Raw genomic sequence first — 15,742 nt, forward strand, 5'->3', positions numbered from 1 at the left:
ATTCTATGTGTATTATGTGACTTATTCAATCTCTAGTTTTCAAAAACTCTTTAACTTTCTCTAGAGCTCTGTATCTATGACTGATTGTGTTTTTCAAACTTTTATCCATTTCACCAAAAGTTTGAGAAAATCCAGTTGGTTCAAAAATTGGATCAAAGCCGAAAACTTCTTCACCATTATAACGTGGTTCGACAATTTTACCTTCAGTTATACCTTGGAATAATTTGACTTCTTTACCTGGGCCTTCAGTGAACGCAAAAGTACAGACAGTTTGAGCAGATTTATCTTCAAAACCAGCTAATAATCTTGGTAAGTTTTCAACACCAACTGATTCCACAAACCATTTAATATATGGACCCGGTAATTCTAATTCAGGTTTAGACAATGCATTGAAAACAAGACATGTGTCTTCAACTAAAACAGGACCTTTGATGACTTCAGCAGCTGCAATTGCCTTTTTGGTTGAAATATCTTTAATTGAACCTTGAACTTCTTCAAGATCAACACTTTGATTTCTGATTGAATCATCACCAATGATGGCTTGAAATTCTTTTAGCTTCTTAGCATTACCAGTGACGAATGTGATAGCAGGACTAGACATGATGAATGAATCACTCTTAAGGTCGATCAGGTTTAAGCCAACATTTGAAACTATCTTGAAGATGTTTTGAAATCGAAAAAAAAAGATATTGGCAGATTGAAAAATGCAAGGGACACTACCATAATAACCAAACAATACGCAAAACTCGATTGAAACAAGCCTGAAATGGGTTCAAAGAGGCAAAATAAACTTATAAGGAACATAAATCCCCTTTAACAGGTCCTTTCTTTCAAAAAAAACCAAAGCTACAAGAAATGCCATCACCCAAAGTACATAGTACTACACTCCATGAACCACAAACTACCACCCATCCTAGATCCCCAAAGAACAAATCACTCGATTCAACTTTTGCAGATTGGAATTATGACACAAGATTAAAGTATAAACATCAATTAGGTGCTGACCACAACATTAACTATATCCAACCCACTCCTTATATGGCCAATTTAATGGATGAATACCTATTCAGTTCCCCGTTACAATTTGATACCATTGACAAAACACCAAAAATCACAAGTGTGGTGATAGCACCAGCCAAAATAGAATCACCAAGAACACCTGATAATTCACCAAGTACAAGCCAACCGACAACACCAAGGCACACGGCCAGTCAACCGGGATCACCAAGATCATTAAATGGTTGTTATATCTGTCGTGTTAGACATATGAAGTGTGATGAAAGGAAACCAAGATGTATACGGTGTTTAACAAGTGACTTAAAATGTGAATTTCCAGATCCCAATAAAGAAAAACCAGCATATCTAATAGATCACAATGCAAAACGGAAAAAATTAAAAGAAATAAAACAGATTAAACAAAAAAACAAATTAAAACAACTCATTCCCATTCAGAAACTGAATAATATTTTCTAACAACACGCTCATTCAGACTTGTTGGTTCATATTGAATCTGTTGAATATAATCACCATCAAAACCAATTATTGGACCGTCTAATGGGTCTGTTAAATAAGGGCATTTATAAGTTTTATACTCTTCTCTAGCTTCATCAATTGTACTTCTCCGCTTTTTTAATGTTCTCTGCGTCAAAGTGTTTTCATTAAGTGTATCAAGATTTTGTTGAGCACCACTTGTTGTGGAGCCCACATTTTCTGAGCTTAATGGATATTTTTTGATAGCTTTCAAAGCAATAAAGAATGATAAAGGTAAATAATCTTTTTCAAAGTTATAAGCAACGAATAATGTCATAAAAATCAATGGAACCACCAAAATAGATAGGATGAAAGCATGTTCTAATGCTAATGTACCAGCCATCGTTATTTGGAACAAAACTAAACCTAAACAAACTCTTCTGAAAATCATTGGCCATGCCTGGCCAGTAGAATGTTGTGGGTGAACCATGGTGTATAATAATTGATATTTATAGGTGTAATAACCTAACACATAGTAGACCAAACCTGCAGTGACAATCTTTGTGGAAGTAACTGAATATATCATTGTTATTATCAAAATCAAAATATGTTGTGGTAAGATGATACCAAAATCAAAAACTGGGGGAGTATAGTAAAGAGCTCTATAATCTCTTGCAGTACGACAATAAAACAATTTTGAAACAATTTCCAATCCAACATCACCAACCTGTAATAATTTAAAAGGGAACATTCCTAATCCTTGAAGTAGAATCAAATCAACATAGAATAATGACAAGGTTTTCAAAGAATTTGCCAATTCAAATGCAATCTTTGTTGTATCACCAAATAATGCCCAAACATTAGAAGCAGTACCTGCCAATGTGAAGATCAAAAACAAATTAAAAAAAATATAAAAGAAATTCTTTGATAATGTTGATAATTCAACTTCACCATTTGATAAATAACCTTGTTGAGTAGATAAATAAGAGTAAAAATAAGGAATGGTGACATTCAAAAGAGTATAGATATATGGTGGAATCAATCCAATAATAAGAATTGCTGTATCAGATTTTGAAATCCATTCACCAAGTGCAGGCCAAAATTTTTCAATAGTTTTCAAATTAATTAAAGTTGAAAGGGAAACAACTGGGAAAATTAAACCAACAGTGGAAACACCAATAATCAAGGTGATAATATTTGCCCTAAGAAACTTTGCAGGTTTTGTTAAAGAGATATTATCCCAACACACATCATGAGGAGCAGGTGCTAATCTGGCAATAAGACGATGAACATGAGGATCCAAAACTGCTTGGGCAGCCATTTGGGCAGATGCAACAGAATCCATAGTGACAAAAGCAGACCTTGCCTGTTGAAAATTATTTTTTTCACGTTCACCTATAATTTCTTTATCAAGTTCAATTAGTTGATCAGAATAATAATCTATTGCATCAACTTTTTCACCAAAAATACCCCATAATCCTAATCTAATTGTTGGTTTTGGTCTATCTTCAATTAAAGGCTGTGTTTCAGTTTGGGGCAAGTTTCTGACTGGTGAGACAGAGGGTTCTAGATTCCCGTAAGTGTACACTTCAACATTTAACGGAACATATCTCGAATAAGCAATCTCTAGTGCTCTTAAAATTTTTTCTCTTTTTTTGAACAATGCCTTCAATGTATCCCAATTATATGAGATATAAATATCACGTACTTTACCAATGCCTAATTCTTCAATATATTTCTTCAATTTTTCTTCATCAAACTTGATTGAATTTTGAGGGATCAAATCTGTAGAACTTGAATAATCATTTGGATCAAACTCTTGAGGTAGACCTTCAAGCAAAATTGTACGGTCTGTAACCGAATTTTGTTGGCCTAAATATCTTTGTCTAACAGAAACGACTTTTTCAGTTTGTTGCCAAAGAAAATAATACGCCAACCATGAAAAAATGTAGGTGAAAACAGTATAAACCCAAGCAGCCTTGTATTGTTTAGGATCCAAGGGATCATTATCATGATCGCCTTTACCATATGTGACTGGTCCAACATCCCATGCTATACCATCACTATCGAAATGTCCAGTGTAATAATATCTGATTGGACCTATTAAACAGAATGATATAACTGAGCAAAGTGCAAAATATTTAATAGCCATTCTGAAAAATCCTAAAAACACGTACGCATCAAGTCCACCATGTTCCAAAACTTCATCATCAGTCACATTATAAAGGGATAAACACCAGCCAAATAACGTACTGGGTAATATTCTAATATCTTTCTTTCTTAAGACGCGTACTGCATAGATATGAGGCCATCTGAATCGCAGCACACAAAACGCCAAAAACGCAAAGATCCCAAACACAGTGGATACGATCAGCTGGGCCTTGAACACTCTTTGAGGCTGCTTTGTGGGATCAATATCTGGGGGTAGTGCACTCATAATTCGTGTGATCAATCACAAAGTTAAAGATACCGTAAATTGTGGTAAAGTTAACCACCAAAAAAACCTGCCGAGTCAAAATTTGATACTAAATCCAACCAAACAGTCAACACACCACAAAATAACAACTCAAACCCACTATTCTTTAGCCAAATTCCTTAAAATTCCGTATGTCTTTTTGGTTGTAAACGAAATCTGTTGAATTCCCAAAAAAAAATCAAAACAAAACTTACGTAATCACATTCGCGCGTTTTTTTTTTTTTTTTTTTGTCGATTCGATGAAAAAAAAAATTTGCGGGAAACTCACCAAAAAACATGAGTTGAATACCATAAAATCCTGGAGTAAAAGGAGTAAAGAGAAGAGTTCAAGGTACTTTTATTGGAAAGCTGGTGCATAGTTTACTTTTGATCTGTTCTGTTTTTCTTTTGCTTTTTGTTGTTTCCTCGTTGTACGCTTGTGTGTCCATTCATTACATCAAACCATAATCAAAACAATAACATAAGAATTTCCTGTACCATATATATCAATTTATCAACATGAGTGACGTTTTCATTGTGATCCATCTTGCCACAACATGTGATGAGAATGGGGTTTATGTTACCAAGGATTCATCTGAAATTATTGAAATTGCATGGAGTTTATTAGATGCAAATACATTGGAAAAATTAGATTCTGATTCAGTTTTAATCAGACCAATAAATACACCAATCACTGCATTATGTACCAGCATAACTACATTAACTTGGGAACATGTTCGTAATGCGGGTACTTTTAGAGATGCTGTTTTAAAATTGGATCAATTTATTCATGAAAAAATCACTTCAAAAGGTTTAGATTTTACATTTGTTACATTAAATGCATGGGATTTAAGAGTACAATTACCAAGGGAAGCTAGAGATAAAAGTGTTGTCTTACCTCCATATTTACAACATTCTCGTTGCTTTGATTTAAAACAAGAATATTCCAAATGGCAAGCTCATCATCCAGAAACTTTATCATATAGTTCATCAAATTTATCATCAATTTGTACTGCATTAGAAGTTGAAATTGAACCACAAGGGAATTTAGCAGCAGTTGCAGCAGCTTCATCGAATGGATTAAATGGTAATTTACCATTCCATTTACAACAATTGGCTTTACAAACCCCACGTCGTGCAATTGATGAAACAATTGTTTTGGAGAAAATTTTAAAATCATTAATTAAAAAATCTCAACCAATTGAAGATCATTCAGATGTTTTATCTAGACCATTTGATGGTCGTGCAGATGTTCGAGCATTTTTAGCTGAACGTTCAAAAGTTTTACATTTATCAAATTTACCTCAAGATACAACACAAAGTGAATTAGAATCATGGTTTACCCAATATGGTGGACGTCCAATTGCATTTTGGACTTTGAAAACTCCAGATCAACACAAACCTACTGGGTTAGGATTCGCAGTTTTCAGTTCTCATGAAGAAGCTGCAGAATCATTAGCAATGAATGGACGAGCATTAAATGATCGTTCAATTGAAGTTCAACCTTCAAGTGCAAGAGTTTTAGATCGTGCACAAGAGATTTTAACACCATTCCCACCAAGTAAGAATAGACCAAGACCAGGAGATTGGACATGTCCATCTTGTGGATTTTCAAATTTCCAAAGACGTACAGCATGTTTTAGATGTTCATTCCCTGCTGCTTCAGCTGCGGCAATTCAAGAATCAATGTATTCATCAAATGGTACAAATACGCCAAGTAATAGTCATAGTAATCATTATAATAATAATAGCATTACAAATAACAACAACAATAATAACAATAATAATAATAGTCATCAACATCAAAACCATCATCATAATCATCATCATAATAACAATGGGAATAATCATCACAATGGTAATGGACATCATAACAATGGTGGTAATGGGTTGAATTTCATTAATAATAATGCCACTGCTAATGCAGTTGGATCTTCAAATGGTAATAGTAACAATAATAATAATAACAATGGAAATGGACATGGTAATGGTAATGGTCAGTCAAGAGTCAGTTCAGTTCCATTTAGAGCCGGAGATTGGAAATGTGGTAATGAAGGATGTTCATATCATAATTTTGCTAAAAATATATGTTGTTTAAGATGTGGAGCACCAAGGGTTAATCCAAACATTTCATCACATTTATCTAATTCAAATAATCAAGATTTAATCAATCAATTCCCACAACAACAACAACAACAGCAATCAAACTCAGGCTTACCATCAGTTCAACAACCTCAACCAAGTATGATGAATTATTATCAACAGTTTAATAATGAACAATTACCAGATATTGCTTCAAAGATTAACGGGTTAGTTATCAATGGTGGTTCAACATCTTCAACACCAATTAATATTGGTGAAACTAATGCTATGTGAATTAGGGTTATCTTTTCTTGATTTTATAAAAATGATTAATTGTTTTTTCTTTTGGTTTTAAGTTTTTGCTGTGTGTGTGTTTTTTTTTCTAGATGGGTCTTTTTGTATATTGGAAGGATGTTTTTGGATTTATCATAATATAATTGTTGTATATATATGTGTTTTTAAAAGGATGGCATGTTTTTGTTTATAAGCTTGTGATTTGCAAATTCGGTGAATGGTCTACATACTCAGACGTAATAAATGTAATAATTTTTATTAACAATCACTAAGGATACGTAATATACTTTTTTAATTAAACCCCCATGAGCATGATTCATGCCCTAAAATATTAAATATTGATGAATTGTATTTGTCTTATAACTTTGATGACTTTAATTGCTAATTATCAAACAAGTTAACAACAGCTCTAATACAATCACCTTTATGCATATCTTCAAAAGCAGTGTTTATACCACTTAATGGGTGACGATGAGTAATAAATTCATCAACTTTTAATTTACCTTGTAAATAATCTTCAACAAAGCCTGGTAATTGAGTTCTACCTTTAACACCACCAAAGGCAGAACCTTTCCAAACTCTACCAGTGACCAATTGGAAAGGTCTTGTTGAAATTTCTTTACCAGCAGCTGCAACACCAATGATAATTGATTGACCCCAACCTTTATGGCAAGCTTCTAAAGCTTGTCTCATGACTGTAACGTTACCAGTACAATCAAAAGTGAATTCTAACCCACCATCAGTCATTTCAACCAATTTATCAACAATTGATTGACCTTCAGGTAATTTAGTTGGATTAACAAAATCAGTAGCACCGAATTTTTCAGCCCATTCTTTTTTAGAATCATTTATATCAACAACAATGATTTTATTAGCTTTTCTTTGAGCAGCACCTTGCACGACAGATAAACCAACTGCACCAGCACCAAAGACTGCAACATTATCACCTTCTTGAACATTTGCAGTGATGACAGCAGCACCATAACCAGTAGTGACACCGCAACCTAATAAACAAGTTCTATCTTTTGGAGCTTCAGGGTTAACAGCAACAACAGAGACATCAGCAACAACAGTGTATTGTGAAAAAGTGGAACAACCCATGAAATGTAACAATTCTTTACCAGATTCTTTATGTTTAAATCTAACTGTTCCATCTGGCATAACACCTTTACCTTGGGTAGCTCTAACAGAACCACATAAGTTGGTTTTACCAGATTTACAAAACTTACACTCTTTACATTCAGCAGTGTATAGAGCGATAACAGAATCACCAGGTTTAACACTTGTAACACCTTCACCAACACTTTCGACAATACCAGCACCTTCATGACCCAAGATTGCAGGGAAGGCACCTTCAGGATCAACACCAGATAAGGTGTAGGCGTCAGTGTGACAGACACCAGTGTTTGTCACTTTGATACGGACTTCATGAGCTCTTGGTGGCAACACTTCAATTTCTTCAATTGATAAAGGTTTACCAGCTTCCCAGGCAATAGCAGCTTTACAGGTGATTGTCTATTTGAAAAGGTTAATGATGATTGGGTGGCAATTGAAGAAAGACATACTTTTCCAACAGTAGATTCAGACATTATGTGATTGATTGAATTGAATTGAATTGATTTTAGTAGAAGTTTGGAATTAAAATGGATTCAATACGGCTTAAATATTTGAAAAGTGAATTGTTATTGCCAAAGTCAAAAGGTAAAATTTTCGCCCGATTTAGATAAGGAATCCAGAATTGGAAAATTGGAACTGGGAAATTTTTGTTAGTGGATTGTTTAAAAGATAAAGGAAAGATTGAGATTATTTTAATTATTGATTTCATTATTTAATTTAATTATTTATTTAATTTATTTCAATTGAACGTGTTTTGTATTTCTTCCAGTGTCGTTTCCGTTGTGATTTGTGATTTGATTGGCCGTTGGAATTGCGTTGACTTGACACATTCAGAGGATTGGGAATATGAGGATTAGGGAGTTTAAAGAGGGTTAAAATGATGATACTCGAGGATACGGATGGTTAGAGTGTTAGAGTGAGTCTAAAGGCTTCTACTCGTTTTTAAACTGGTTGAAATGGTTGATTATTGATGGAGTTGAAGGTGTTGAAGGTGATGAGCATCATTCGGAGTGTTGAAATAGATGGAAATGGAGGTTTAGAGCTTGGAAAAAGTGTGATTAGGTGTAATAATAGTGGATTAGAATGATCAAAAGCATCAGATTCATGACTTTTGGATTGGTTTCATCTTTTTAACAAGTTTTAATTCAATCATTCAAGGGTTCAATCAAGACTTCAACATTAAAAACACCAATTTAAACACTTTCAACTTCTGGAAAACGAGATAACCATACAAAGAGACCTGAATAAGCTCAATATCACCGTCTTATTCTCCTAATTATCACCTTTCCCCTGGATTATAAAGTTGATTACTTTATCCATAAAGCACTTACTTGCCTAATACGGTAATTACCCAATGTGTCAATTTCCATCCTTTTTTTCCCTATTTTTTTTGTATACGAAAAGAAAACTCGAACCATAACTGCAAAAAAGACCCATTTTTAAAGACTTTTACAATAAATTTCCCTTTAAACGTCTATTCAATTCAATTGGAAATGCTGTTCAAACAATTAATAAATCCATCTTCCCTAAGATGCTCCACTAGATTCATTAAACCATCAATTTTATCCCGTCAATACCATTCAAAAGATCATAAAGATGTTGATGAATTTAGTCTAACAAAACCACAAACTGAAATATTAGAAAAAGCTTTAGCATATGTTCCCAAATATGGATTTCAACATAAAGCCATATTAGAAGCTAGTCGTGAAGTTGGTTATAGTGATGCTATCCAATCTTTATTCTCTCATGGTACTTATGATTTAATTCATTATCATTTAGTTAAACAACGTTTAAATTTACAAAAATATTTACAAACTGAGGAATTCTTAAAATTAAATGAATTGGGGAAATTGAAATTCTTGGTTAAGAAAAGATTATTAGCAAATAAACCATATGTTGAACATTTATCTCAATTACAAAGTTATTTAATATTACCACCATATTTTAAACAAAGTTCAGAAGAATTACATAATCTGAGTGATGATATTGTTTTCTTTGCAGGTGATAAATCAAATGATTTCGCATGGTATACTAAAAGATTATCTCTAAGTTCAAGTTATGTTGCTTTTGAATTATTTATGTCAAATGATAAAAGTGAAGGTTTCCAAAATACTTTACAATTGGTTGATAAAAGATTAGATTCAATTGATGGACTTGGTGGGTTTTATAATGATTTGGAGGAATTCATTAATTATGGGTTCCACTCAGGTATAAATTTGATCAAGAGTCAAGCATCAAGAGGTTAAGCATCATTTTTACATAATATTTATGCTCATACATATTTATAATCATACAAACTTTCATTCACGCACTAGCTGGTTGTAATTTTGAACGTATTTCAAGTAGTTTTGCCCTTGAAGATTCTAATTTTGATTGAGTTGATTGAACATTTTTTTCAACACGTTCACTAAACAAATGTTAGTATTATAACTACCCACAAGATCTTGATTTATACTCACATTTCATTCTTTATAAACTCTATTCTCTTTTCAACATTGATATTAGCCTCATTTTTATCTTGTGGTAATAAAACAGGACCTGTTAATTTATAAATTTTGGCATCATCTTCTAAATTTTTAAATTCATTCAATACTATTGAATTTTCTTGAAATTGAGTTTCTAATTTTTGTCTTGAAGATAATAAATCTTGTAATTCTGTTTGTAATCTGTTGAACTCCAAAGAGATTTGTTCGAATTCGTTTTTGCTCATATTTTAAGTTAGTTGATAATCAGCTTTAAGTGGTTTAAATGGTTCAAATCTGTTAATTTTCAGTTTTCGAATTTTGTATGGTGATTATGTAATTTCCAGCCAAATTCAATTAAATTTCGAGAAATATTTAATGGCAAAATTGAATTGAAATTGAATTAATTTAAAGAATTAAATAATCGATTAATTATGGTGGTGAGTATAAATCATTCCAATTAATTCATAAAGCAAATCACTAACTCTCGCCAGTTCAAACCCTGGACAGAAAGAGCTCCTCGTCATATTTTTGAAGATATATCAACTTTAACATCTTCACCAATCCCAAGAATTGAAATATCTTGTTCATTAACTGGTCAAGTTCTTATATTACCAAATACTTTGCATTTCATTAAAGAAGCCTTATTGAAACAAGGTGATTCCAAATTAATTGGTGGTTTGAAAATATTTAGAATTGTTAAAAATCAAATTGAAAGTGAAGAATACATTGAAGATGAACAATTATATAAAGCTAATGAATCAAATCAAGAAGAATTGAGTGATGAAATTGAAATCTATCAAATTAATGGGATAAATATCATCGTGACTCCCAATTTCCAAGATGTTATAAATTATGAAATCATTGCAAGAGATATTATAAAGTTTCCAAATATTGAAATATTAACAATAACACCAGGTACATTACCTTTCAATTGTAATATAGCAGAAATTGGTTCAAGTTCAACAAATTTCCCACAATTATCACCTCCATTCATCATAACTGGGATTTCTGCAAGTCTTGTTAGTAATTCAAAAACTCAATCAAAGAATAATATTCAAACACTAGTATTACAAAGTGAAGGTGTTTCAGGTTTTGAAAAAATTAATAATGATAGCATCAATGAATTAGCTCATTATTTACAAGACAAATTTAAATTAAATTCAAATTTCATTAAACATGTGGAATCATTAGTTAACACTGGATCAAGTGTAAACAATTTTGGTTTATATATATAGAGGGGGGAAATAATTTCATTAGGTCATAATAGTTATGTAGTTTAACATTCTCTTCAAGTTTCCACTTGGAAAATGTTTTCATCTTCATCAACTTTAATATCAATAACCCGTACTTTATACCCATTTTCATTACTCATTGATAATGATCTTGAATTACCATGACGATAAGAAGAACCATCATAACCTTCATATTCATAATCAGTCTCCTCTTCATCCACAACGTCATCTTGATCCTCATCCTCCACATCGTCATCATCATCATCATAAACCGCACTTGATTGTTGTTGATATTGTGAAGCAAATAAATCTTGATTCCAACTAAAACCTTGACTTTCCTTTAAAGATATTGAAAAAGAAGGGGTATTATACCCCATCCCATTATGTAATTCATAAACAGTATGTTTTTCATTAGAAATCATTGAAGGTGATAAAAATGAACGACGTCTTGCAAATGATGAAGAAGGTGAAGCAAATGAGGAACGACGTTCCAATTTTGGAGAATTACCATCACCATCTTGAGAATTCATCATATAAGAAATGGAATGACGATAAGCAGGTTTTCTATGAGCATCAGCGCCTTTCTCATCAATTTCTTTGGATTCACTACTTCTTGTCGACGTGGATTGTAACTTTCTTTTAATAGCCTTGTTCTTTGTAACAGGTGATTGATCACTGTCTGCTTGCATTTTGGACTCTCTTTCTTCTCTTTATCAAATCTATAACCAGCACAATATCAAGAAAAACTCCAGTTCTTTTTCTCCCAGAATGCCTTTCTAGTACAAGTTTTCTTTGTGAATATGGAATTGTGAAGGTTAATATGAATCATTTGTATTGCGATAAGCCCAAAATCAGGGTAAAGTCATGTTATAAGAGGGCGTGAATAGCCGATAATATGACCATTGCCTAATTAGTCACGCTCCCCGATTAGGATATCCAAATAATGTTATTCTGTCACCTTCCTAATCGGGAAACACCCGGGTAAACTCATCGGTTTTGAAAATTTTTTTTTTATAGAAGCCCATAATAAAATCATAAATTTTAACTAATACTCTTCTACTTGGTACTTAGTCAATAACCATAATCCCAAATGTCTGCTCCTATTGACTATCTTCTTTTCGAAGAAGCAACTGGTTATGCTGTCTTTAAGGTCAAGTTACAACAAGACAACATTGGTTCCAAATTAAAAGAAGTTCAACAACAAATTAATGATTTATCAAGTTTCTCAAAATTAGTTGAATTAATCTCTTTTGCTCCTTTTAAAGGTGCTGCTCAAGCTTTAGAAAATGCTAATGAAATCTCTGAAGGTTTAGTTTCTGAATATTTAAAATCAGTTTTAGAATTAAATTTACCAAAAGGTTCATCAAAAAAATCTATAACTTTGGCAATTTCTGATAAAAATTTAGGTCCTTCAATTAAAGAAACTTTTGGTTATATTGATTGTATTTCAAATGAATTAGCTCAAGATTTAATCAGAGGTGTTAGATTACATGGTGATAAATTATTAAAAGATTTACAACAAGGTGATATTGAAAGAGCCCAATTAGGTCTTGGTCATGCTTATTCAAGAGCTAAAGTGAAATTTTCAGTTCAAAAAAATGATAACCATATTATTCAAGCTATTGCTCTTTTGGATCAATTAGATAAAGATATCAACACTTTTTCAATGCGTGTTAAAGAATGGTATGGATGGCATTTCCCAGAATTGGCTAAATTAGTTCCTGATAATTATATTTTTGCCAAATTGGTTTTATTCATTAAAGATAAAGCTTCATTAAATGAAGATTCTTTACATGATTTAACTGCCATTTTATCAAATGATTCAGGTTTAGCTCAAACCGTTATTGATAATGCTATGATTTCAATGGGTCAAGATATTTCTGAACAAGATTTTGATAATTTATTAGTTTTCGCTAAAAGAGTTGTTTCAATCACTGATTATAGAAGATCTCTATATAATTATTTGGTTGATAAAATGCATACTGTTGCTCCAAATTTATCAGAATTGATTGGTGAAGTTATTGGTGCTAGATTAATTTCTCATGCTGGTTCTTTAACTAATTTATCAAAACAAGCTGCTTCAACTGTTCAAATCTTGGGTGCTGAAAAAGCTTTATTCAGAGCTTTGAAAACTAAAGGTAATACTCCAAAATATGGTTTAATTTATCACTCAACTTTTATTGGTCGTGCTTCTGCTAAAAATAAAGGTAGAATTTCAAGATATTTGGCAAATAAATGTTCAATTGCTTCAAGAATTGATAATTATTCAGATGAACCAAGTACAGTTTTCGGTTCAGTTTTGAAAAAACAAGTTGAACAAAGATTGAACTTCTATGATACTGGTGCTCCAACTATGAAAAATTCAGATGCTATTACTGAAGCTTTAGGTTTATATAAAGATTTAGATATTGAAATCCCAGATGCTAGTGATGATGAAAAGGATGAAGAAGTTGCAACCCCAAAGAAAGAAAAGAAGGAAAAGAAGGATAAAAAGGAAAAGAAAGACAAAAAGGAAAAGAAAGATAAAAAGGAAAAGAAGGAAAAAAAGAGATCAAAAGGTGATGATGATGATGAATCTCCAAAAAAGAAGAAGAAATCAAAATAGGGGAGAGAGTAAGGAGCTATTAACTTGACTTTGTACCATTACGTTTTTTTATAAATAATAATTACCAATATTTTTTTATATTACTTTTGTTTTTTGCATTATTGAAAAGAGAAAAAAATTTAGGATCATACTTCTACAAACTGATTTAAATATTGTAGTGTTTTTGACATTTTTCAATGTCACTCTATTGTACATTAATTAATATTAAGTCTATATGCTGTAAGTTTACTCTTCAACTTCTTCATCTTCATCATCTTCATCTTCTCCATCATCATCTTCAACTTGTAACATTGTTTCACTATAATCACCTTGATACTTTCTTGCTATTCTTGAATCAACTTTCCCTTGAGCTTTAGCTTCATCTCTTGCTTTTTGTTGTACTGCCTTCAATTGATCTTTAAAATTAGTTCTAACAGCTTTATTTGAAAAAAAATCAAACATTTTCAAACCTTTATTAACACCACCAACAACTAAATTACCTGCAACTTCTAAATCTGGGGCAAAACTTGTTGTTAAAACATTACCAACGCCAAAATCTCTTGATAATACCATTGATGGACCTTTACCTTCCTCTGTTGGCATTTTCCATAATTTAACAACTTTTTCACCCATTGCAGCAGTAACCAACATTTCAGAAACATATGGATTCACTTCCAATGAGGAAATACCTGCATCATGAGCTTGTAAAGTCCAGAGAGGTTTAGATTCTTGTCTAATATCAAAACAATAAACACCACCTTGATCATTACCAGCTAAAAATTGAGTTTCATTAATCCATTTAACATTTTCAACATCACCTAAAGCATTCCAATATTTGGACATTTCAGAATCTTGAGCAATTCTAACATCACTTATTGCAACTCTGGAATCATAACCACCAGTTAATAAAATTGAACTTTCAGTTTGATGCCATTGTGAACTTGAAACGTTTTTACCTTGATGAATTTGATTTAACGATCTAGCAGCTGAAGCTGTATTTAAGTCCCATAATTTTATTGTTGAATCGGCAGATGTTGAAGCCAATATATTTCTATGATACTTATTATGTGATAATGATAAAATAGCATCTATATGATGAGTTGTAATATGTTTTGATTTCTTATTCTTTTTTTTCTTTAAAGATGGATGGTTTGAAGGTTCACCCAAAATAATATCAGGAAATGCCTTATCGATACAGTCCAAGTTCCAAATTTCAATTTGTGGATCAAATGTACCAACGGCAGCAAAATTTCCAACATCATTTTCAGCATTATTTGGTCTAAAATTGATCCATTCAACACATAATGGGAATGCAGGTAACATTAAATCATGATGAACATAAAGAGCATTTGGACGTTCATGACCAGTTGGAACTTCTGGATCTGCAAATTCATCAGCACCATCATCATAAACATGAATATCTAAATATGAAATATCATCTTCAGTACGAGTACTTAAGATTAGATTATCAGTTGGGTAAACTTGAGATTCTTTTTTATCTTGAACAACTTCATCTTGGTTTGGTAATGAAATATAAGGATCTTCACCATCTTCATTTTCATGATATTCTGCATCATTTGATAAACCTGGCAACATTGAAACTCTAGCACCATCGTCTTCATCTTCATCATCATCATAATGTTCCAAGTCATATTCTTTCAAATCATCATCAACTTCAAATTGATCAGTTAATTTGTTTGAAGATGTAGTTTCCTCCTCTTCTTCAGCCAATTCTTGTTTAGCATCATTGATCTCTAATTGAGCCAACTTGTTGATTCTCTCCATTTCTTCATCATCCAGTTCGTACTGAACTGGGAATTCACTTGCAAAGCCTCTTGGGACCCATGTACTCGAAGAAAGCATCTTTAAACAAGTAAAACAATAACTTTTTATCCAATTTAAACTGAATTTCTAGTACTAGTAGTCAATTTAAAGCTCATCTCAAAAAAAAAAATTTTCCTACCAAAAAAAAAAATTTGGCAGGAGCACGAATTTCTGACTTCAAGAAAACGCTTTAAAGTGAAATAAAATGGTATTGAAATGA

At 32.1% G+C, this 15,742-nt stretch overlaps 10 protein-coding genes across 10 annotated transcripts; 4 read left to right on the top strand and 6 right to left on the bottom strand.

The window, feature by feature from the left end:
* Positions 1-25: 25 nt before the first annotated feature.
* HAM1 (nucleoside triphosphate pyrophosphohydrolase HAM1) lies at positions 26-601 on the bottom strand (the record flags this gene model as incomplete). The annotated part of the gene is made up of 1 exon (XM_019181943.1): positions 26-601. The coding sequence occupies one exon, from the start codon at positions 599-601 to the stop codon at positions 26-28; it is 576 nt and encodes a 191-aa protein (XP_019037833.1).
* An 837-nt stretch (positions 602-1,438) lies between these two features.
* On the bottom strand, positions 1,439-3,907 carry WICANDRAFT_32212 (uncharacterized protein; the record flags this gene model as incomplete). Its single annotated transcript, XM_019181929.1, has 2 exons — positions 1,439-3,219; positions 3,265-3,907. 2 exons carry the CDS (start codon positions 3,905-3,907, stop codon positions 1,439-1,441), a joined length of 2,424 nt encoding a protein of 807 aa, XP_019037834.1.
* A 359-nt stretch (positions 3,908-4,266) lies between these two features.
* NRP1 (Nrp1p) lies at positions 4,267-6,040 on the top strand (the record flags this gene model as incomplete). Its single annotated transcript, XM_019182578.1, has 2 exons — positions 4,267-5,642; positions 5,853-6,040. Coding segments are annotated over exons 1-2 (1,386 nt in total), but the record flags the coding sequence as incomplete, so codon positions are not given.
* A 563-nt stretch (positions 6,041-6,603) lies between these two features.
* On the bottom strand, positions 6,604-7,890 carry SFA1 (bifunctional alcohol dehydrogenase/S-(hydroxymethyl)glutathione dehydrogenase; the record flags this gene model as incomplete). Its single annotated transcript, XM_019180301.1, has 2 exons — positions 6,604-7,816; positions 7,867-7,890. The coding sequence occupies 2 exons, from the start codon at positions 7,888-7,890 to the stop codon at positions 6,683-6,685; spliced, it is 1,158 nt and encodes a 385-aa protein (XP_019037836.1). The 3' UTR covers positions 6,604-6,682.
* A 1,020-nt stretch (positions 7,891-8,910) lies between these two features.
* On the top strand, positions 8,911-9,663 carry COQ9 (ubiquinone biosynthesis protein COQ9; the record flags this gene model as incomplete). Its single annotated transcript, XM_019183495.1, has 1 exon — positions 8,911-9,663. The coding sequence occupies one exon, from the start codon at positions 8,911-8,913 to the stop codon at positions 9,661-9,663; it is 753 nt and encodes a 250-aa protein (XP_019037837.1).
* A 58-nt stretch (positions 9,664-9,721) lies between these two features.
* On the bottom strand, positions 9,722-10,127 carry YKE2 (tubulin-binding prefolding complex subunit YKE2; the record flags this gene model as incomplete). Its single annotated transcript, XM_019183496.1, has 2 exons — positions 9,722-9,824; positions 9,877-10,127. 2 exons carry the CDS (start codon positions 10,125-10,127, stop codon positions 9,722-9,724), a joined length of 354 nt encoding a protein of 117 aa, XP_019037838.1.
* Positions 10,128-10,313: 186 nt separating this feature from the next.
* Positions 10,314-11,117, top strand: WICANDRAFT_79179 (uncharacterized protein; the record flags this gene model as incomplete). Its single annotated transcript, XM_019184847.1, has 2 exons — positions 10,314-10,319; positions 10,374-11,117. 2 exons carry the CDS (start codon positions 10,314-10,316, stop codon positions 11,115-11,117), a joined length of 750 nt encoding a protein of 249 aa, XP_019037839.1.
* A 53-nt stretch (positions 11,118-11,170) lies between these two features.
* Positions 11,171-11,803, bottom strand: UGX2 (Ugx2p; the record flags this gene model as incomplete). Its single annotated transcript, XM_019184848.1, has 1 exon — positions 11,171-11,803. One exon carries the CDS (start codon positions 11,801-11,803, stop codon positions 11,171-11,173), a length of 633 nt encoding a protein of 210 aa, XP_019037840.1.
* A 401-nt stretch (positions 11,804-12,204) lies between these two features.
* On the top strand, positions 12,205-13,719 carry NOP56 (snoRNP complex protein NOP56; the record flags this gene model as incomplete). The annotated part of the gene is made up of 1 exon (XM_019185704.1): positions 12,205-13,719. The coding sequence occupies one exon, from the start codon at positions 12,205-12,207 to the stop codon at positions 13,717-13,719; it is 1,515 nt and encodes a 504-aa protein (XP_019037841.1).
* A 225-nt stretch (positions 13,720-13,944) lies between these two features.
* PWP1 (rRNA-processing protein PWP1) lies at positions 13,945-15,561 on the bottom strand (the record flags this gene model as incomplete). Its single annotated transcript, XM_019183497.1, has 1 exon — positions 13,945-15,561. One exon carries the CDS (start codon positions 15,559-15,561, stop codon positions 13,945-13,947), a length of 1,617 nt encoding a protein of 538 aa, XP_019037842.1.
* Positions 15,562-15,742: the final 181 nt, after the last annotated feature.

This window comes from Wickerhamomyces anomalus (genome assembly GCF_001661255.1).
Source record: "Wickerhamomyces anomalus NRRL Y-366-8 unplaced genomic scaffold WICANscaffold_4, whole genome shotgun sequence".
In the NCBI taxonomy this organism is placed as follows: Eukaryota; Fungi; Ascomycota; class Saccharomycetes; order Phaffomycetales; family Wickerhamomycetaceae; genus Hansenula; species Hansenula anomala.